The sequence below is a fragment of the Podarcis bocagei genome (assembly GCF_964188305.1).
Source record: "Podarcis bocagei genome assembly, chromosome: 12".
In the NCBI taxonomy this organism is placed as follows: domain Eukaryota; kingdom Metazoa; phylum Chordata; class Lepidosauria; order Squamata; family Lacertidae; genus Podarcis; species Podarcis bocagei.
The window spans coordinates 28265945-28289217 of NC_138137.1; the positions used below are offsets into that span (position 1 = coordinate 28265945).

General features: G+C 40.8%; 1 protein-coding gene across 2 annotated transcripts in view; it reads right to left on the reverse strand.

The window, feature by feature from the left end:
• Positions 1–23273, reverse strand: part of HDAC9 (histone deacetylase 9) — a 487438-nt gene that overhangs the window by 410223 nt on the left and 53942 nt on the right. For both annotated transcript variants that reach the window (XM_081164394.1, XM_081164395.1), the window contains one exon: positions 991–1120. In XM_081164394.1, coding sequence (XP_081020520.1) covers positions 991–1036 — 46 coding nt within the window. In that variant the 5' untranslated portion in view covers positions 1037–1120. The remainder of the gene's footprint in view (positions 1–990; positions 1121–23273) is intronic.

Here is a 23273-nt window from a genome sequence, read left to right on the forward strand (position 1 = left end):
AAAGCAAGGATTGGGAACCACTGCCCTTCCAGATGTTGCTGGACTTCAATTTCCCCAAAGAGCATGGCCAATGGACAGGGACAAGCAGAGTTGTTGTCCAACACCTGGAGAGACACAGCTTCCCCGCTCCTGAATTGAGAGGTATAGACCATTTCTTCTAACTGGTGAGCAGGCATATTCCATTCTAGTAAAAGAAGCTTGCATTCTACAAATAAGTATGCATTTTTGGCAACTACTGGAATTCTCCACTGTCCACAATGGGGATTGCTAAAGATGTGATAGAGAAAACCCAACAGGTTTGCTTGCTTTCCCACACTTTAAAACTTGTGTTCTTTTCCCCACTCCTTCCTACATGTCCACCTGAGGATGTTTCAAGCTTGCCAAAGAGCAGAGGAACTCCAGTACACCAATGTTTCTTACGATTACTCAGTGCTAAGGTGTTAGATGCTGTTAAGAAGCAGACCTCCATGTCCTGATTTTCAAGGCAAAGCGACAAAAAAATTAATTGTTTACTAGTAGAGGGTTTTTTTGTAATGATAGTATGTACTGAATTTCAGCTTCCAGAATGTTTTGGGAGTACTTTAATTTTAATGTCATCTCAGTAAGAAAGTCAGACCTAAACATCTTTGATATTGCAGTGTTTATTTCCATAGAGAGAAGTAAATGAATTGTAACTTTCCATGAGGGTTCACACACTCAAAAAAATCAAGCAGTATATACTTCATGTTATCACAGGTGTATTGTATCCCAATTTAACATGTGGATTGGTTAATCCAATCGGACTTCTCTGCACTGACTGATAAATAGGTCACAAGAAAATGTTATAGATGAGAAAATACAGATTAACAAGATGTGAAACTTGGGTTATTCAAATACACAGAAAAATTATGTTCTGTTTGTATGTTTGTGTGCCGCTTCCTTCTTCTTTGTCAACAAGGGACAAATATTGATCCTGTACATCAGCAGGAGGTTAAACAAAGAGAGACTGACCTGGTTGTGTTGTTGAACTCATTGTTGTTGATGGAGAGATGAACATTTGACACGAAGAGCTCAAATCACAACAACTGTAGTTTGGTTTTCTATAACCTCATCCAAGTTGATGCAACTCTGTGATTTCAACCTATTAATGAAAAAAAAAATCATGTAAAACATATTATCCATACTTGTGAAAGCTATCTTTAATCATCCTGGGATCTTTGGATAAAGGGCAGTATATGAATGGAATAATAATAATAATCTTGTGGAATGAGACAATAGAGCCCTGATCCACCAACCCCACTGAACAAATTACAAGAGGTCCACATTGACTTCAGAGCTGGACAAGCTGCCATGCTAATTGTAACACCATCCTAGAGATGTGAAAAAACTATGATAGTGAAACTGAGGGGTGGAATTTGGAAAGCTCCGCATCTCTCTGATGTTAGTTGGTTGGGTTGAAGAGACTTATAAAGAACCTGTCCATATTTAATTCTTCTCTCACCTGGATGCATGGAATATATAAAAGCTGGTAACTTGCAAAAGCACAAGCCCTTGGGACAATCTGAAGGGTGAAGAAGAAGAAGAGTTTGGATTTAATATCCCGCTTTATCACTACCCTAAGGAGTCTCAAAGCGGCTAACATTCTCCTTTCCCTTCCTCCCCCACAACAAACACTCTGTGAGGTGAGTGGGGCTGAGAGACTTCAAAGAAGTGTGACTAGCCCAAGGTCACCCAGCAGCTGCATGTGGAGGAGCGGGGACGCGAACCCGGTTCACCAGATTACGAGTCTACCGCTCTTAACCACTACACCACACTGGTGCAAGCCAAAGGGCTCTCATCCAGTGCCAGATTTATGTATAAGCTAAACAAGCTATAGCTTAGGGCCCCACTCTCTTGGGGGCCCCAAAAAAATTTAAAGGAAAAACAACTGGATTTCCAAAATATAAGATAAAAAAACAAATACAGTGGTGCCTCGCAAGACGAAATTAATCCGTTCCACGAGCCTCTTCTTCTAGCGTTTTTTTCGTCTTGCGAAGCAACCCTATTAGCGGCTTAGCGGATTAGCGCTATTAGCGGTTTAGCGGCTATTAAAGGCTTAGAGGCTATTAAAGGCTTAGCGGATTAGCGGCTAAAAGGCTATTAGCGGCTATTAAAGGCTTAGCGGATTAACGGCTAAAAGGCTATTAGCGGCTTAGCGGCTTAGAAAAAGGGAGGGAAAGCGGGAAAAAATCGGAACACTTGCAAGACGTTTTCGTCTTGCAAAGCAAGCCCATAGGGAAAACCGTCTTGCGAAGCAGCTCAAAAACGGAAAACCCTTTCGTCTAGTGGGTTTTCCGTCTTGCGAGGCATTCGTCTTGCGGGGCACCACTGTAAAATAAAACCTACATATAGCAAGAGTGTTTTGTGTTGTGTAGGTTCCTGTGATGTAAATAATGGGCCCCACCTGCTTGCCTGCTTCCTAAAATATCACTGGTTTGCTCATTTCTATAAAAATACATATTTTGTTATGTGCAAATGGCTTTAGATACCTATTAGGTCCATAAATTACCATATAGCATATATTCAACACAAAAAACAGTGGCAGACTGTTGTTGACAAGGACAGCTGGACATATAAAGGACCCCATTGGCTTCAGTAGCTTAGGGCCTTATCAAACCTAAATCCGGCCCTGCTCTCATCTAAGGGTAAGCAATCAGAACACAAGATGGAGAGGACATTAACGGAGTGTCAGTTCAGGCAGGATGAGGATGGAGATGAAGGAGGTGAAGGACCAAACACCTCTAGAACCGTAGTGCTGCTCGAGTTATGGAACACCCTGAGGCATGGATGGCCAGTCTACCCCCTTCCACCAACAAGGAAGACTGAGAGCCACCATTCACGCCAGTCTGGTAAGTGGTGCTGATTTTTAAAAGAGTTTTTTAAGGGTTTCCAGAGGTTTTTTAGGGGGGGGTTAGGTACCCCTGACTCTGGGGTTGTGGCGCTCATCTCACTGGCCAAAGGAGCCAACATTTGTCCGCAGAGAGTTTTTCCGTGTCATGTGGTTGGCCTTGACTAAGCCACTTCTGGTGAAACCAGAGCAGCACACAGAAACGCCATTTACCTTCCTGCCGGAGTGGTACCTATTTATCTACTTGCACTTTGACGTGCTTTGGAACTGCTAGGAGCTGGGACCAAGCAATGGGAGCTCACCCCGTCGCAGGGATTTGAACCGCCGACCTGGCTTTTTAGATGGTTTTCCCCAGTATATGTGATTTAACATATATGGCAGTATCCGGGAACATAACCCCCACATAAATAGGGAGTCACCTGTATATACACATACTAAATTAATAATAATAATAATGTATCAAAAATTAGGCCTAGAAAACTAAAAGCAACTTAGTAGCTACTAGGATAAAATAAAATGTGAACTCTCCCAACACGAGGCAAGTTAAATGCTAGCAAAGCACATGATGATAATGGTCTACTTGAATGTCCCTAAACACATCTCACATTTTGAAAATTCTGGCCCTTACAGAATATATTATAGAGGTTATCTCTGCTTAGTATAATTCCAACGCATCCAAGAATTCAGCTGCAAGCTTTGCAGAGTACTTGCAAAAGAGTCTTTATGCTGTTACTAATACATTTTGTGAAATTACAACTAGAAATATGCCCAAAGAGAGATGATATACTCGCAATTATTCATTTCATACTGTGTGGAACTTTCTTTTTTTAATAAATCAAAGATTGAGGCATATCAAATTGCACTGAAATTGAACAAGAATAATATTTTCATGGGTATTTTGAAGACTTCATTCTGCCACATTTAGCAGATTTTATACATGCATCCGAATTGATCTCACTGTTGTAACATCTTTACTTTTTGAAAGCTTCTTAGACTTGGCATATCTTAGAAAGCAGAATATTGAAACAAAAATTTATTTAGTGGTTGTCACATCAAAATCAATCAAGAATGCACTACTTTATTGCTGCAACTTATTTACTAAAAATGTACTAGACTCTTAGACATAAAACTAGAGCCTTCATACAGACAGTGACATATGGCAGGGAGATAAATTTCTAAAAACAAAGTGTAATTCCTCCTCCTCCATTTGTTCACAATGAAAATTAAACCCCAGGGGGGAAAAGTGAATGCTTTCTGAACATAATTATATGCTAACAGTTTTTGTTGTTGTTGTTGTTTCATATTGTCATGCTTTCAAGAAAACCTTCTCTTTTTATACATTATGGTTTAAACATGACATAGAACTCAATCCAAACCATGTCTACCCAGAAATAAGCCTGACTGAATTCAATGCGGCTTACTCCCTAGTAAATGGCATTAGGATTACAGCCTTAATTAACTGGCTTGAAAAGAAGCAAAACATTTCCAATGATATTTTCTTCATATGTCTAGCAAACTTGCTTTAAGTTGCTGAGTGACTGAAACATTGCAAAAAGAATGCATGCCTCCTCTCTCCTGCAACTCCCTACTTCCCAAGTTTTCAAAACAAACCCTTACTTTTGGAAAGAGGAGGTGGTCAATCAGCAGTGGGTCAGGCATCCTAGATACAGGAGAAGAAGCCTCACATGCTTCTTATGGTCTTCTACAATGGGTAGGGTTTCTTGGCATGCCAATCAATGTGAAAAATTATCTCTGAAGGTAGGAAGTTTTCAAAACCACTGATGCACAGATGGAAAAGAGTCATGTCTGCTGGCCTTCCAGTAGACCCCAACACTCCCATTCGAATGTGTTTCACTTATAAGGTGTACACATGCTCTCTCTGCAGAGTTAGGTATCCTGAAAAGGCAGAATACCAAACCATGTAGAGAGAGCCTATGCACCTACAAGTTGTATTGGCACAGGAACATGGAGCATGGGAAGCTGCCTTATATTGACTCAGTCCATTGGACCACTGAGGTCCGTATTGTCTACACTGTCAATGGCTCTCTAGGATTTCAGGCAGGGTCTCTCCCAGCCCTACCAGGGATTGAACCTGGGATCTTCCGCAAGCAAAGCAGATGTTGCACCACTGAGCCATGACCCTGCCCTTGATCTCTGATACACTTCATCAGCTCAGACTCCCTCTAATTTGCAAAGCTGGTTATGGCCTTCTCAGGATGCAAACTCATATCTGGACTGTCCCATCTCAAACTGCACGTCCAGTGGATCACATAATTGGATTCCCCGCCATATGAAACAAAATCCTTCCACATAAAGAACTGCCATATCATGGGAAGAAGCCTAGCAAGCCAGTTTTCTCACATCCCACCACAGTATGCACCTATAGAAAATCATTGTCCATTTTGGTCTACAAGTTCTGCTGGATGCTCAGGTAGCAGCCTGGTTTGCATGTCATGTTAAGCTAAACCATAGCTTAGGGCTTGTCCACACTTCTGTTTGTCCTGTGCTTTCTAGACATGGGTACAAGTGGTTTTGCATTTGCCCTGCAACCTTCCCCTAGAAAGCATGTTCTTAACTGCTGAATTGGAACAAACAGCAATCCACAAAAAACCCAATGCCCATATGATCCGATTCAATGGTAAACCACAGATTTTCAAGGGGGGAAGCAGTGGGGCAAGCAGATGAGCCCTTTGGGGCAACACACACACTCCTGCTGATAAGATCAGTGTCACTTAGCTCTTCTCCAGGAATTCTGCTGCTGTGGTGAGCTAAACCGCACCCAGCTTAGCATGTCATCTGAAACCAGGCTCATAGTTTATCTCCCCACAGACTAACCATGAGCTTTAGCTAAGGTTTGTTCTTGGTTTATGGCTCAGAGCTTTGATTACACAGGGCAACAGGGCAACAGGGCAACAGCAGAACAACCAAGGAAAAGCAAGGCAACCACAATCGCCTCCCCAAGAGGGAGGCATGGTAATGGCCTGCATGTAATTGCAGTCTTTTATCCTCAAATATCTACATCTTGTCTACGTTGAGTAGATTGTTTTGTTTGGAGGGGATGTTCAGTGAATTGGGCCTCCACCTATTGCCTCACATGATACAGCCAAAACAGACCTATCTCAATTTATATCTAATTTCTGTTATGGTTTAGATTACTATTAGGAGGCAGGCATGATGCTGGCACTGGGGGAGGAAGAAAGGGAAACAAAACCATGCTTCAGTCTGATGAACAGCCTTCATTGTGCAGCCAAAAATAATGATGATCTCCAGAGTGTGACTTACAATGCAGTCTGATAAACTGGCAAATTAGCTTCCAAATAGAGGTTGACAAAATGAAATCCATGGTTATCCATGAAGATGAGACACACACACAAAAAATCTGATGAAGTGGATTCCAGTCTATAAAAGCTTATGCTATAATAATTTGTTATTCAAAGGTGCCGTAAGACTCTCTGTTATTTGCTGCAACAGACTTAACATGCCTACCCCTCTGGAAATAAGTGAATGGATAGAAATAATGGAAAGCATGTGAATGAATTTAAGACACAGGAGATCATGTTAAGTGACAAATGAAATGGGCCACCATTGTTGCAGAAGCTATCTGAGAAGTTATAGAAATAAAGTTATCACAATAGTCACAAGTAAAAATTATGTATTCATATCATGGTGTTTTCTTCTTCTTCGTAGTAAAGACTCAAGTGATTTCCACAAACCTTAAATTAGTATCAAAATAATGAATTATAAAATTATAACAATGGAATCAACAGCAGCACAACTGTTACAGATGCTCAAGAGCTGCATACATATATAGAGCCTGGTAGGTATTTTAATGTTAGAAACATACTGTGCCATTAACATGCATATAGTTATGTTACATGAATGTTTGTTAGAACAGCTCTGCAGGTGCACCAATTCAGTATTGTAAAAAATAATAATCTAAAAATAAGTTCATAACATATGCACAAGGATAATAAGAAAAAAAAATAAAGTAAAGAAAGTATATAATAAATATGGGGGGGCGACTAAGAAAATAGATGGATGGATAGATGAAATAAAACCCATCTATCTATAAACTTGACTTTGCGAGTTATTTTTGGTCCTTGGTTGATATATCATGTTGATTAACAATCCAATTTCCAATGTTTTTCTTATCCATTCAATTAACGATGGAGGATTTTATTTTTCCATATTAGCCAATACATAGTCTTGTACCAATTAAGAGGCTAACAACAAGTTGAATATCAACTTCTCTTATTTCTGTTTACACCTAGAAGAGTTGTTTTTAGATTTCTGAATAAAATACTCATCAATATGCATACTCTCCAGCATATATGCCTTTATTTTCCTAACTCTAGTTCAGAGGTTGGCAATCCAGCAGGCAACAATCTAATTTTATACAGCTTCTTGTGTTCCCTCCCACCAACACACCCTGAGAGTGTGCAAAATGTCAGGTTAATGTACAAAATCCTACCAATGCATTCACATTCCCCAAGACCTGTTGGGAGATTGTACACTGTGAAATGTGCGCAATTCCCTCTTCAGAGACAGATTATGTGCACTTTCTCCATGAGGTGTGGTGTATGCACACAATGGCTGGTTGTTATATACATTAACTGCTCAACTCAACAGATTATGTTATGCAGACATACACATACAGCAGAAGTAACCTCCCAAGTACTACATTTCACTTTTTCTGTTTTGCATTTTACAGAAACAACACATCTAAAATAACCTACTAAACACACAAACAAGATACAGCCGAACACAGCTAGCTGAAGCAAGAACTCTGCATTCCAAAGCACACACTCAAATCTATCACCCTTAAAGTGATTAACATATGGATTTCATTTCTCATTTTGACACCTTCCGTTGGATTTTTCCCCACTGCCTCTGTTTTTAATACTAATTAACACATAATATTTTGACCGTTTACAACATTTCATCATTAGAGGGTAGTATAATATTTTACAACATTAATCCAGGTTAACGTCCATGCCAAAAAAATGGAATATTTTGATAGAAGGCGAAGCAAGGTAGGTGGCAAATGTGGTGCCTAGGCTTAGAAGTCAGAACCCTGGTAAATTAGCTGTTAACAGCTGCGAAACATTTCAACACAATCCCCTCTATTTCAGACACCAGTTTGTGTCTTTCTACTAACAGCTACAATTGTCAAATGTGTTATTCAATTCTAGACTATAAGAAATACACTCTTATCGAAATAGCAAGTGTTTAGGTACAGAGGCAGAATATAATGTAGATAGGACTCAGAAGCATCACCAATTCTAAACTTCAAGAAATGGAAATGAGGTGCTAAATCAGGGGTCAGCAAACTTTTTCAGCAGGGGGTCAGTCCACTCAGACCTTGTGGGGGGCCGGACTATATTTTGAAGGGGGGGAAATGAGTGAATTCCTATGCCCCACAAATAACCCAGAGACGCATTTTAAACAAAAGCACACATTCTGCTCATGTAGAAACACCAGGTAGGCCCCACAAATAACCCAGAGATCTGTTTTAAATAAAAGGACACATTCTACTCATGTAAAAACACACTGATTCCCAGACCATCCATGGGTTGGATTTAGAAGGCGATTGGGCCAGATCCAGACCCTGGGCCTTAGTTTGCCTACCCATGATCTAAATCCTCACCCTGTATCCATAACCCTTATAAGCCACAAGCCCTTTGCCCATGCACTTTTCACTTGGCTGAGATGTCAAAGTTTCACAGATAAAATCTTGCAGAATAGTGGTGGAGAAGGAGGAAGCTGCAGGCAAGAATGCTCCTCAGCCCTACACCCCACCATCTGCTACAATTTGGTACCCCCCCCCATAGCCCATCTTTTTACATCGGGGTGGGCAACCAAATTTGGTCCAAGGACCAAATGCATCTAGGCCACATCCCTTACTAGCCTTGCTTCAAACTGCCCTTGGATGTTTTCCCCTTGCTGGTTCCCTTGAACTGAAACTGTAGTTTCTGGTTGTTGGTTTTTTTTTGGGGGGGGGGTTACTGTACCCTGCCCTGTGATAAAGGCATATTCAAAATACTTTAATATTTTAAATCACATACATACACATGCCATGTGGGAGCGCTGTTCTAAACGGCAGCTTATATATTTTTTTCAAAAAAAACCAACTGTAATAATCAATAATTATTTAATTTGCACAAGATTTCTCCTTGCAAAACAAAGCCTTCATTTGCAGCCGCAATATTAACGGAGCTCACGAACTCATTTCCCTTCTCAGTTAACCATTGAACACGCATATAATGTTTACAGCAATGTTAGTCCTACTCAAAGTAATCCCACTGAGAGGCTGAGTGTGAATTGCATTGGATATCACCTGTAGGCTGGAAAATCTGCTTCTTAAGAGGCACATATTAAAGAGAAGAAATTGCAGCATGCATTTTTTTCACCATGTACTGTTGGTGTTATGACAAGGTAGTATAACCTTTAACTAATCATACTTTAGCTGACAAATTCTGGAGGTATGTGTTTTTAACTAAATAATCTTGTCTACATGTGTTATTTATAGATAATTCAGCCTGTCAAGAATTATGGATGAAGAAGGGGAAAGAGCAGACTGCCTTTTTAAAAATAAAATTTTAAAAAATCCCTCAAACTTTCATCCAAGCTATGTGAAAAGCTGATATTACCCTGGCAGACATCAAAGATTTACATTACATTCCCTTCCATTCACTGTTTCATTTTTTTTTAAAGAAATTTTTACCACCTTCAGTGAGCCTGTTCTCCCGTGTGCAGTTTGCAAGATGTTTTGTCTCAGTACAGAGACCAAAAGTAAATAAATAAATCTGGATTCATCAGCAAACAATTCACAGGAGCATGTTGCTAACTTGAAGTCACATCCCACATATTTAAGGCACATCCTATGGAAGGAGACAGAAGCAGCATTGGTGAGCAGCTAGCAAAGGGGATTTCACAAGTAACAGAAAATACACTTTTCTTAACAAGACCGTAGATAGAGAGGGGGCTGACTTTACCATTAAGCAAAGTGAGGCAGCTGCTCCGGGCAGCAAATAGCATGGGGTGGAAACCAGACCCACATTCTCCATGAATCTCCTAAGCGTGTCACCTCTGTAAAAAGGTAAAGGTAAAGGGTCCCCTGACCATTAGGTCCAGTCGTGACCGACTCTGTGGTTGCGGCGCTCATCTCGCTTTATTGGCCAAGGGAGCCGGCGTACAGCTTCCGGGTCATGTGGCCAGCATGACTAAGCCACTTCTGGCGAAACAGAGCAGCACACGGAAACGCCGTTTACCTTCCCGCCGTTTACCTATTTATCTACTTGCACTTTGACATGCTTTCAAACTGCTAAGTTGGCAGGAGCAGGGACCGAGCAACGGGAGCTCACCCCGTTGCGGGGATTCGAACCGCCGACCTTCTGATCAGCAAGCCCTAGGCTCTGTGGTTTAACCCACAGCACCACCCGCGTCCCTTGTCCCTTTTCACCTCTGTACCTCCCCGCAAAGCTAGCCTGTTCCCCTCAGGAATGGTGAAGGATTTATACACATCCCTATGGAATTTTTCTCCAGGAGCAATTCAATTGACTGTTAATTTTCATGAGCGTCTCAGAGAATGTTTTATGCCAACAGGCCTGTTCAAGTTTAAATTCTGATAAGATTAGCCAAGTCATCTGAATGATTATTCCATAGCATTTTTATGGTACTTCACATTTTATTGTATTGGTATATATCTCATTGCACACAACCTTGATATTTCACATGCAATATTGGTATATAAATACTTTGATAAATAAATAAAATTGCCAGGGTCAAACCAAGATTCAGCTGTCACTCTGGTCCTATTCTGTCTGTGGGAGAGGCAGGCACCACCTTATCCTTTGCCTCAGGGAGCAAATGTTCTTGGGCTGGATCTGAAGGAACAGCGGCTTTTTGTGGCATATATATGCCTCGCTTGCACCTCTACTAAACAGGTTTTTGGCATTGTTTTTTTTAAAAAAGCCTTTAAAATCTGTTTCAGGTGAGAAGGAAAATGTTGTGTACTGTACCAGAGGGAGAAATACCTCTCCTAAATCATTTCAAACTTTATTTAAAAGCTATGTCTGTCGCCAGTCTAACACATTACTTCTTTTCGATTTGAATCCCTACCGATCAAGCAATAGCTTTGAGCAAACCAAATGTGCTGCACTGATGTACTCATGCTACTAATACAGGCCGAATGTTAAGGCTCTCCTCCTGGAAAGTCTGCCCTCTACTGCATGAAAACATGGGAGATAAGAGAGCTAAAATCTTATCATAATGCCAGTGGTTATGGTATCTCTTTTGGTGCCTCCTAGATCCTGAGGGTGTGGATTTCCCATCTCCCTTGTGGAATGAAGATGAGCTGAAATAAATGAAGTAAAAGTGCTTAGTCCACCAAGCAGAAAATAGTAGTATGTAACCCAAATTCTGACTATATATCTTTCCCACACCCTCTTTGGTTTAACACATAATCAGCAACATTTTTAAGACTGTTCAGCACCTTCTAAAATATCCTAGCGGGCTGTTCAGACACTTAAGACACTGTCATGAAAACTGTTCTTCCTGAATTTAGTTGAATGTTATTCCTTAGGCAGCAATTTGGAACTATTGTACTTTGACTAATTCTCTTCTGAGGAAAAGTCCTCTGAAAAAAAATACCTTTTCTAGGTACTGTACTTCCAGTGGCGTAGCGTGGGGGGTGCAGGGGGGGCCGGCCGCACCAGGCGCAACATCTGGGGGTTAGGGATAGGGGGCGCAAATCCACGGGTTAGGGGGCACAAATCCACGGGTTAGGGGGCGCAAATTACTTGCCTTGCCCCGGGTGCTGACAACCCACGCTACGCCACTGTGTACTTCGAATCTAATAAATAAGATATCTCTGTGAGAGGCAACCAGACATGAGGCATCATAAATTCAACAGGGAAGAGATATAAACCCATTACATTTTTTTACATCTGCTAAAGAGGTTTTGAAGGATTGTTTCAAAAACCTGCAAAATTTGTCTAACCACAGTGGACAGTGGGATAAAAGAAAGGTTTTACCTACTTTGGGAAGCAAAATTTCTCCCAAACTATTTTCAACTTCATCAGGTTCAAACTAGAAGATACATTAAATGTATACATGCTTTAATTAAATAAGTGAATTTAATGTGTCTTGCTTTTTCTTTTTTTAAAAAAAATAATCTGCAGTGGAGACTGCACCATGGAAAGAGAAAGTTAGCACTTTCCCCCTTTGCTACATTCTCAACAAAAAATTCCTTCCTGGGGCAAACTGCAGCTTAGATGTATATGAATTTCAGCTGGGACTGTAACATTAACAATCCTGCAAATCATAGTCCTAGTCCTGATCCCGTCTCCCCACGCCAAGTTGAAAGGTAAAAACAAGACACATTAAATGTGTGTCTCTTAGTTTAGCCCTTTAAAACAATTCTGTTTCGTGCTTTAACCTGAGCATTCTCCTGAAAGCCTTGCATTTATTTCACTTTTCTCTTTCTTTCCATGTTACAAGCCATTTTTTGCTTGTGCTGCAGTGTACTTTGATTCCTTCTTGCTGTGTTAGCAGCATGCTGCCTTTCCCATATGTTTGTCAAGCATTTATCTTGCCGTGTCCTGGTTTTGTCCATTCAGCCTGTTATTTGCAGATGAACGGAAGAGTACAAATCAACAGAACTGATGCTGCTGACACTGCGCGTGTTGATTAGGTTTTTGTGTGTTCAGTTACAAATACACTCCTGAATCTTTATGGCTATGCCTTCCAGGGTGGAATATTGGACTGTGCCCAGATTTAATGCTATATCCACCCAGAAAATTCCCCTTCATTTCCATCTTATCAATTAAGGACTTGCCAGACCTTCCAAAAAGCATGACTGGTTTGCCTGCGGGGAAGAAATCCTTTCCCAGCAAAAGAAAAATATTCTCCTTGGCCATTCTGTTTCACCGCACCATGTTTGACGACAACTTTGCTATCATAAGCTGTATTGACAGTATCACATTTGGCCATTTGCAACTTTAACACTGTTGATACAGTCTAATAGCAAAGTTGCTATTGGCCAAATATAATACTCTTGATACAGTCTGTGGTTGTGTATTCGGTCATTTGCAAGTCAAGAGGCAAAACACTAAGTCTGTACAACTTGTAACCTACCAAGCTATACACAACTTCCCTGTCATGTTTAGCAGTCCATTAGGAGCTCAAAAACAACAGTGATCTTTGGTCGCCCAAAAATGGGACTTTGGGGATTATTGCAGCACACGGCAAGCCACAGATAACTGCAGCAAATGATCTTCAACAAGCTGATGGCTCCCAACTCTATCTCTCCCTTCCATCCCACCTCAAAAAAGACAGTGAAATTCTGAACCAGCACCTGAAGTCACTGATGGACCTGCTATGGACTATCAAGCAGAGATTTAATGCAGAGCAAACAGAAGTGATTTAAGGAACAGAGATGAGATCTGTAGTCTTGTGGAAGTATTGCATTCTCTTTGGAGAAACAGATTCGCTTTTTGAGTGTAACCCCATGCTATGGAACTCACTGGCCCGGGAGATTAACCCTTGCCTTAATGGTGCTTTTGACATCAAGGAATTCTTTTTGGTCTACTTTTCCTAGCATGTTTATGGCATGACCAGTTTCTAGTTACTGGAGTTGGGTTGGGGGTTTTTTAATCCACTGATCTTTTGAAAGTGCTGTTTTTTTGGTACATATTTTACACTAACACACACACACACAGTATTTTTCTGTGTACAAGACTAGTTTTTCCCCCCTAAAAAATAATGTCAAGAATTAGGGGGCGTCTTATATAAGGATAGTGCCGAGGGTGGACTGGCAATTGGTTGTTTCTCCCCAAATATACATGGGGGGCATCATATAGATGGGAAAATACGGGGTGTGGGTGTGTGTAGATAGATATAGATATCTGATATACAAACATTTACAATAAATAAAAAATCCACAGCAGGTGGGCAATTGGTTTGGTGGGTCTTAAACTTCACAAACCTAGACAGCATCTTAAAAAGTAGAGACATCACCTTGCCGCCAACAAAGGTCCGTATACTAAAAGCTATGGTTTTCCCAGTAGTGATGTATGGAAGTGAGAGCTGGACCATAAAGAAGGCTGATCGCCGAAGAATTGATGCTTTTGAATTATGGTGTTGGAGGAGACTCTTGAAAGTCCCATGGACTTCAAGAAGGTAAAACCTATCCATTCTTAAGGAAATCAGCCCTGAGTGCTCACTGGAAGGACAGATCGTGAAGCTGAGGCTCCAATACTCTGGCCACCTCATGAGAAGAGAAGACTCCCTGGAAAAGACCCTGATGTTGGGAAAGATGGAGGGCACAAGGAGAAGGGGACGACAGAGGACGAGATGGTTGGATGGTGTTCTCGAAGCTACTAGCATGAGTTTGACCAAACTGCGGGAGGCAGTGGAGGACAGAAGTGCCTGGTGTGCTCTGGTCCATGGGGTCAACAACAAACAACAACAACAAACTTCACAGAGCCTCAACTAATCCTATTTATTTAACGGAAGTCACAAAACTACCTAACCTTTCAACCTCTGTTCAGTTTTGCTTTTTGATTACTACTGTGGTACCTTGAGTTACATACGCTTCAGGTTACATACGCTTCAGGTTACAGACTCTGCTAACCCAGAAATATTACCTCGGGTAAAGAACTTTGCTTCAGGATAAGAACAGAAATCGCATGCCGGCAGCGCAACAGCAGCAGGAGGCCCCATTAGCTAAAGTGGTGCTTCAGGTTAAGAACAGTTTCAGGTTAAGAACAGACATCCTGAACGAATTAAGTTCTTAACCCGAGGTACCACTGTATTGCATTGCTACCCTTTAGACCAGGTCAATGGTCTCCACTGGCCTTGAGGAACTTCTAGAGGATAAATGCTATTGAAAAGGCAGTAAACAAAAGAAGAGTCACAGTGATTACAGTATATTTCTGTTGTCATGAGCACAATTTGATACAACTCTTCTTTCACTCTTCCCAACACCCAGTCCCCTTCCAAGAGTGAAAGAAGTGCATTGCTCTCAACTCAAAGGTTAGACTTCCAGCCTCTAAAGTGAATCTAGAACATTAACTCAGACACATAAAGAATAGAACACAGGAAGCCATCTTATACAAAGTCAAGGCATTTAGCTCAGTATCACCTACACTGACTGACAGCATCTCTCCAGGATTTTTTCTACCTGGAGATGCCATAGAGTGAGCCTAGGACCTTTTGCATACAAATAATGTGGTCCATCACTAGAAGAATGTGGTCTTTCACCAAGAAATACACAGAATTTAGAAATGTTAGAATCTCCTTTGTATCTTCCCACTAAAATCTTGCTTCCTTGAGCATGCAACAGAGGAGCTGAAGGCAAACAGAAAGGTCCTGAAAACCAAACTGAGCCTGCAGGCTGCCAGCTGCATATCTCCAGCCTACATCTAAGATCTTCATTAAATGAAATAAACCATAAACCCAAAATGCAAAACTGTCACCTGAACATTAGTTGCTAAAACTACAGCTATCATTTTGATGCAGTTGTCCATTAAGCTTACAACATCTCACAAAAAAAATACAGCACTGGATTTCCTACAACTCGTAACTGAACAAGAGAAGTTACTGAAAATAACCATTTTGCCCACACGGAACACTGAGTGATTGACAGGAGAAGAGAGCTGGACAAAATGGTCCAGTGTCTCTGTGTACATTCTCACTGTTCCGAGAAAAGTTTCAGAGTCGTCACTGTGCAGTGATGTTTTCCTTTGACACTGTAGCCAGTTAAAACAGTATATACTTTTAGTCACTTTTCCAGCTATAACATTTACAGCCAATTCCAATTTTGAAAATGGCAGCATTTTGGCTGGTACTAAATGAAGCCTGTTGAATGGTAGTTTTTCCCTGGCAAAGCTGACATTCTATATTAAGTTTTTACATTCATGGAACTGAAAAGGAAATCATTTACGTTTCTCCATTTCAGCTGGTAAATGTAGTTTGGAAGATTAAAGGATAAATCACATTAGCCCCTCACAGGCAGAAGTACTGTGACATTAAAAGGGGGAAAAACACATGCAAGAACTAGTTGCACCAGTGCCCATCTATGCCCATTCAATTATGTATATAGGCTACATTGTACCATCAGCTCCATGGAGGCCAGGAGAGCCTCACTCCAACTCCATCTATTAATAAGAAAGAGTGGTCTTGCAAACTGAGTTAGCATAGAATGCCACTATGGCCCAGTTTAGACACAAACGAGCAGATAATCCATTACAAATGGGCCACAAGGCACTTTAAAACTCTGCTACTAGTTAGCAAAACAATTACAAGGTTTCATGCTGTTCTATACTCAGCAGAACAGGGTTTGTTCAAACCATGATTTGTTAAAAAAAAGCTAAGCTACCAAACCAAGATTGTTCACTGTTGCATCTGAGAAAAGGAAATAGTTGTGATGCATTTAACTGAGTTGTATTTTTTCAGAGCAGATTCTTAATTATATGTACATTATGCTAAATCTACAGTTAAACAGGACAGTTCAGAAGAAAGCAATACTGATTAGAAAATGAGGTGCTGGTATCCTGAAATGCTCGCCGTATGATTCCAGGAGAAGTAACAGTGTATAAACATAGACAGCTTGTGTCTTGGTGCACCATATAAACTATGGCCACTGTGTTGTATCTAACATTGATCATACTCAGGACAAAACCACTGAAATTAACAAACATGACTACAGTGGTACCTCAGGTTAAGTACTTAATTCGTTCTGGAGGTCCAATCTTAACCTGAAACTGTTCTTAACCTGAAGCACCACTTTAGCTAATGGGGCCTCCTGCTGCTGCCACACCTCCGGAGCCCGATTTCTGTTCTTATCCTGAAGCACTATTTCTGGTTTAGCGGAGTGTGTAACCTGAAGCGTATGTCGCTACAACTCTTTGTCTAGTTTTTTGGCCTTTTAAAAAATTAACCAGCACACACATTTTAGCATGAAATTTCATTGCAAATTAGACCACAAAATTATAGAGGCCAAACACACACTGCATTGCCTGATTCTAAACAGCAAACAACCTAATCCTAATAAATTGCATCATTTCCATACTAAATTGTATCACAGTTTTGAGGTGAAGTTTCCCCTGTGATCAGTGATGAGCTATTTAAAAAACAATTATGCCAGAATATTACACTGCCTTCACTGGCAGAAGCACTACTGGAAGCGGGAAGGAAGGAAGGCAGTCTCTCAGCATGATAAGACAATGCCCCAGGAGCCCCTGGGAAATCCTGTATTCCCGAGAGCTACTGACTTTGTTAGCAGCCCTTGGGAAAACTATTTCCCATGGGTTATTGGACCTTTCATCCTGGAACCAGATTGAAGGGGAGGAAGAAGGCAATCTCCCTCCTTTCTTCTATTTGAAGCCACTTACCGCTGCTGGCAATGCCAGTCAGGTACGTAGGGTTCAAAGGGAATCAAGAATAAGACAGGGATCAGATGATAGAAAGGGAAGGAGGGCCGAGGGCTAGGCTGGTGAGCAGAGGTTTCAATAGGAATTCTTCTTTGGTTTGGAGTAATCCAAGCCCAAGAAGAATCTGGGTCTCTCAATACTTAACATTTCTTTGAGGGAAGCATTGCAAGCCTGAAAACTCATATCCAAATCCTGGAAGAACTGGCTTCACCAGCATCTCCAGTTGCTACTGCAACACATATCCATAACAGCAAACGATTCCTCAAGTGCAATCAGTATAACCATCACACTGAAGATCAGGCAGACAATACCTCACATCATTGAGCCCATGATATATGCCAGATGGAATTTTTCACCTGAAAATCTTGATGTTTCTTATCATTGTGCAGCTTGATGGCCATAGGCACTGGACTGGAAAATTAGAAGGAAGTTGAACTGTGACTATTCTGTAAAAAAAATTAATTCAAGAAAATGGAACATCAAGTGCAATCTGTGCATTACTGCTGACTGAAATAGCACAGGGACAGACTATGTGGGGGCTGTTGTTGTTGTTGAACTCCTTTGAGGGTAATTAGATGTCAGCGTGAGACTGCTTCAAAAGAAAAACCAATCCTCTTTCAAGATTCTAAATCTATGGATACTAGATTCGTCTATAGTTCGCTTTTTTAAAAACACACACTTTTTATTATATATCTCACGGGGCACCCTTTGGCCTTCCACCTGGAGGACTGATTATACCCACCTGATTCCATTCAGTGGTGCAGTAGCAACAGGTCCTCCCAGATAGTATCTATCGCTCTATGTTTTAAGCTTTTTTCCTTTATTTTGTTTTTTGCAAAAAAAAAATAATACAGATAGGTTGGGGAATCATTAGCTTCAAAGGGACCTGTGCATATCAAGAGCTGGATCTAGAATCAAATGTTACTGGTTTCCAATAGTTACACTTTTTCGGTTTAAAAAAAGGGTGCCAGCACCCACAAAACTGTAGAGTTGGAAGGGACCATGAGGGTCATCTAGTCCAACTCTCTGCAATGCAGGAATCTTTGGTCCAACATGGGGCTCAAACTCACAAGCCTGAGATTAAGAGCCTCATACTCTCCCGACAGAGCTATCGACCCCTGCTCTTTATTTCCAAGTCCTTTGGGTGCCAGAACAAAATGGCTCCCACAGGTCAAAAAAAAAAGAGGTACACTCCATACTGGTGAGTAACATCACACACACAAAAGAATCAACCCCCATTAAGCCAATTATGAGGGAGGAAGGGATAGAGAGAGCAATGCCTTTCATTTCAATAAGACTTGGTCACTATCAACAGATGCTAAGTAACATGGAAGTGTTGTATTAGATCAACATGCCTTTCTTGACAGTGATTTTAGCTGCATGGAGGAAGAAAGCAACAGTCTGCTTTATTCAGTCTCAGCGCTGGGGCTAAGAATAATGACAGGAATAGTTTTGATTGGTAGCTGGGGGGCTGCAAGGGAAGAATTTGGGGGTTTCAGGGCTGATACTGTCTCATATTGTTGCTGTGAATTCTGGCACCATCTGCCTGTATGTGCTTGTTTCTCTGCCTGCAAAACACCTGTTCTGCCTGTAGTAAATAAAAGAGATAATTACAGGTGCCATAAGGCTTCAGCACTCTCTCCTCCAAAACAAACTGACCCTGTAAGAGATTGTCCTTAAGTTCCCTCTGCTTAGGGAAGAGAAGCCTTAGAACAGTACACTGTGCAGCTTTCCTTACACAGCATGTTAAGAAACCAACTAAAACAGTTCAATCTGTAAGGCCAAAGAGCATGTCTAACCTCAAGCACATTTCAGCATGCAACTCTGGGGAAATCCTTTGAAGTGAATTTGGGCTGTTACTGCCATTTAAAAGCCAGAGTTAGCTATGTTAGTCGGCTCCAGCAAAACAATATAAGAGTCCCGTGGCACAGACAGTCAAATGTTTTGTGGCACAAGCTTTTGTGGAGTACAGCCTGCTTTGCCAGACACTATTGTAAATTTTTTATGCCAGCATTTCACTGACCACTTTGCAGAACTGAGATACATTCCTTTGCCAGTTTCAAAAGAAAATGGAAGGAAAAGGACGGGATTTGATAAAGCAACAGAAAGATGCATTATGGAAAAACATTGACTGGTAACCAACAGCCAGGTGAAGTTTATGTTGGTCCTCCAAACATTTTGTGTTTGAATGCATTTGCTTGACTCGAAAAGGATGATGAAAGTCGTCCCAGATACAGAAGCAGCATCCAGGACCACACAAACGCAGCACCATTTGTGGGGCCTCTCAGCTGTGGGGTCCTCTCCCCTGGGAAGTACACAGGGCCCTATCAATAGCAACATTCAAACAGACTTTAAAAAACATTTGATTCAATTAATTCAGCATTTTACTGAAGATTGTCTACAGGCTAGATGTTTTAAGGAGCGATCCTAACCCAGGCTGCTGCCTGGTGGGGCTGCATTGAGCAGCAGGGCAAACACGACATCTACCACCCTGCTGCACATAGGCAGGAGAGGCAGACAGGTAGCTGCAGGGCCAGCCAGGAGATGGCACAGCAATCAGCCACAGACCAAGTCGAGCGCCATCGTCTGATGGCTACAAGGCAAGCTTTGGATCTCTTGTTATTTGACACATTCTTAGAATGGCCTGTTTTGAGGTCTTGCACTAAGCTGTCACTATCAGTGACCCCGTCAGGGCTATTCCTACAAACTTGCACATTCAGCAGCCAACAGGGGAAGATCGTCACTGGAGAAGTGATGCTTTTGTCCCTGCATCAGCGTTGGCTGGTTGGAGGCTGTCTTCTGCCCGCTGCTGCATTTTTAGAATTGTTTTTCAGGCTCGTTTTAATGGCAATACTTTAATAGATTGTTTGTTTATCCCTTTGTAAACCATCTCTCACAGACTCGTGGGAGCGGCATTTGATTAATTAATTAATTTCAATGGAAAACTTAAGCAATGGCAAGATAAAACAAGTTGTCCTTATAATTACAACCTTGAGTAGTGTGGAATAAAAGAAAAGGCATAATTGGCAAAATGCTTTTACTAAATTTCTTCAATAAATGTTAGCATTCAATTATAAAAGAGAGCTTTGTTCCATTATTAATATTTTACACCCAAATTAAAATAGCTAGAGTGCTCTTGGCTCTCATTTTATTACAATGGCAAAACAAAAAACCATTTTGCTGAATTTTCCTTTATTGACACAAACTGCTCAGTCCCTGAACTAACTTCACATAGAGGGGATTTTACAGTAAGAGACAACTTTCCCCCCACTGTCAGTTATTCAATTTAAATCCACATTCTGCTATCACTTATCCTCAACTTTCAAACCCAAGCTTGCACATCTGGATGATGTGGTCAGTGCTGACTGGAGTGGGACCAAACCGGAAAAAGACATGAATGAGAGCAACTACAGGTCACCAGATGGAATGGAAAGGACAGGCTAGAGAGAGTTTGTGACTCTACTCCTTCCCATCTCTTTTCTAAAGGATTCGTGAATATCTAGCCAATTTTAAAGGCTAAACCTATTGGTGTACCATAGCCAAACATTATACTGGAATTATTTAATAAATGCTTCCACAGTATTTATTCTTCTTCCACATCACCCAGTAAGCAGTGAATAACGTGATTTCCCCCCTGTATTCAGTGGCAACGCTTTCAATCTTACATCTTATATATGAAGTTTCTACTTTTCTGACTGCACATTTGCTCTGATGTATTTCTCTGATCAACACCAGCACATCAAATAAGCACAACTAACAGGGGCAGTCACCCTATGATGCTATGCACACTTATCTGGGAGAAACTGAACTCAGTGGAACTTACTTCTGAGTAGACATGTAAAGGAATGTGCTGCTAGCCTCCCTATCTCCCTCCAAACAAGGGAAAATATATTTTTATTACCTTTCTCACTACAATGCATTTTCTAAGAGAGCATATTTTTCATAATACACCCTTTCTTGAAATCAAAACTAGGGTGGTATAGTAATCCCAGAATAGTTTTCAAAACGTCATAAAATAAGCAACAGTTAGAAATATAACAAATATACACAAAGAAGGTGATTATCTCAGGGTGCAGGTAGGTTCACATATACAGAGGCAATCCTTGAGGTATTGAAGTCCTGAGCCGTTTAAGATCAAAACCAGCACTTCGAATTGGGCTCATGCAGTTGGGTCAGGATCGGTGTCATTGGAACCAACTCCTAGGTGCTGAGGTCCCTTCTCCACCCTCAATAAAATATTTGAGGGTGCTGGGCCTCCCCAAAGTTGATGGGCATTGTCGTTCAAATGGTGTCCATACACTGCATCTTATGCAAGACGGTGCCCTGCCAATATTTTATTCAAGGCTGCCGATTTGCCAAAGGCACCTTTCTACTGTAATTAAAGTGCTAAACATTAGTAAAACAGTTTTAAAACAGGTAAAGTGCACAGTGCATGCATAGTCGTATTCTATGATTTTATCACATAATAACTAGTTCTAACTTTAAATCTAAAGCTCACAGAATTCCAGGTAGTTGCAAGAACACAAATAATTTTATGTAAAAGGGGTCAGTCATATCAACAGTATATTAGTAGTTTATGTACTCTAGAAATTGTTAAATAATAGTTTATTTGTACAAGTAAAATACAAGTTTTGGAACCAGGTGAATACTTTTAAGAAGAAGAAAAATATTTTGAGAGGGTTTTTATTTTGGTATGAATATGCCACCAACAGTTTTCAGAGTCCAATCAAACAAATAATATGCCACTCCGAATATACTTTCTACCAAATTAATGCATGTTACACAAACCACATTCACTTAGCTTCAAACTTCACTTTTTTCATCTGGGATTTATGCCTTCTCTTTCTTGAATATCTTATACTCTTGCCTCGGGCTAATCCACCTCTTTTGAAAGCAAAGCCAGAATTTAATAGCTTTGCCTCCTAGAGACCTAATGATAGATGTCAAAAATGTATCATTAGGATTTTGTCCAATTAAAAAAAAACAAGACTTAACAGAATGTATGTGTTATACAACTTTCCCATGTTGGACTAGGTAAAAGTTTGGAATAATGAAAGAGAATTCCTGTTACACAACATCCCATATATCCTTGAGGGGAAAGGTTTACCACTTTCCCCATTGTAAAAACATATTATGCTTTCAGGTTTTATTAGAGTAGTGATCCTGATCCAGAGATCTTTGTGTACAGTGACAAGAAGCTCAACATGATTTGTCCATGAAATAGATAGGCATTATGGATAATACTTGATCAGAGAGTCAGTTTGGTATAGTAGTTAGTGTATCAGATTAGGACCTCAGAAACCAGGTTTGAACCTGGAGTTCTTCAGAGTAAAGGCAGGCCATAAATGTAGTAAATAAAGAAGGCCTTTTAGAATTGATAGCACAAAAGAGGGTAGATATGGAATTTCTTCCAACACAGCACCGTTTCCCAGATACAGAAGATTAATCCAGATGCCACATTTCCAAACAGATACAACTCTTTCTAGATCAGGTCATATATGTAGAAATATTTAAATCTGAATTTATCCATCACTATTGTCAAGGGTTGTGAATACAAAGGTTTTATAGTTTTTCAGGGTCGTGGGTGGCACTGTGGTCTAAACCAGTCATAAGGTTGGCACTTTGAATCCGTGCAACGGTGAGCTCCCGTTGCTTTGTCCCAGCTCCTGACAACCTAGCAGTTCAAAAGCATACCAGCACAAGTAGATAAATAGGTACCGCTGCAGTAGGAAGGTAAACAGTGTTTCTGTGCACTCTGGCATTTGTCACAGTGTCCTGTTGCACCAGAAGTGGTTTGGTCATGCTGGCCACATGACCCGGAAAAGCTGTCTGTGGACAAATGCTGGCTCCCTCGGCCTGAAAGTGGAGATGAATGCCGCACCCCATAGTCGAATTCGACTGGGCTTAACCATTCAGGGGTCTTTTACCTCCTTTACCTCTATAGTTTTTCACTATATCCTGTATTTTATTGT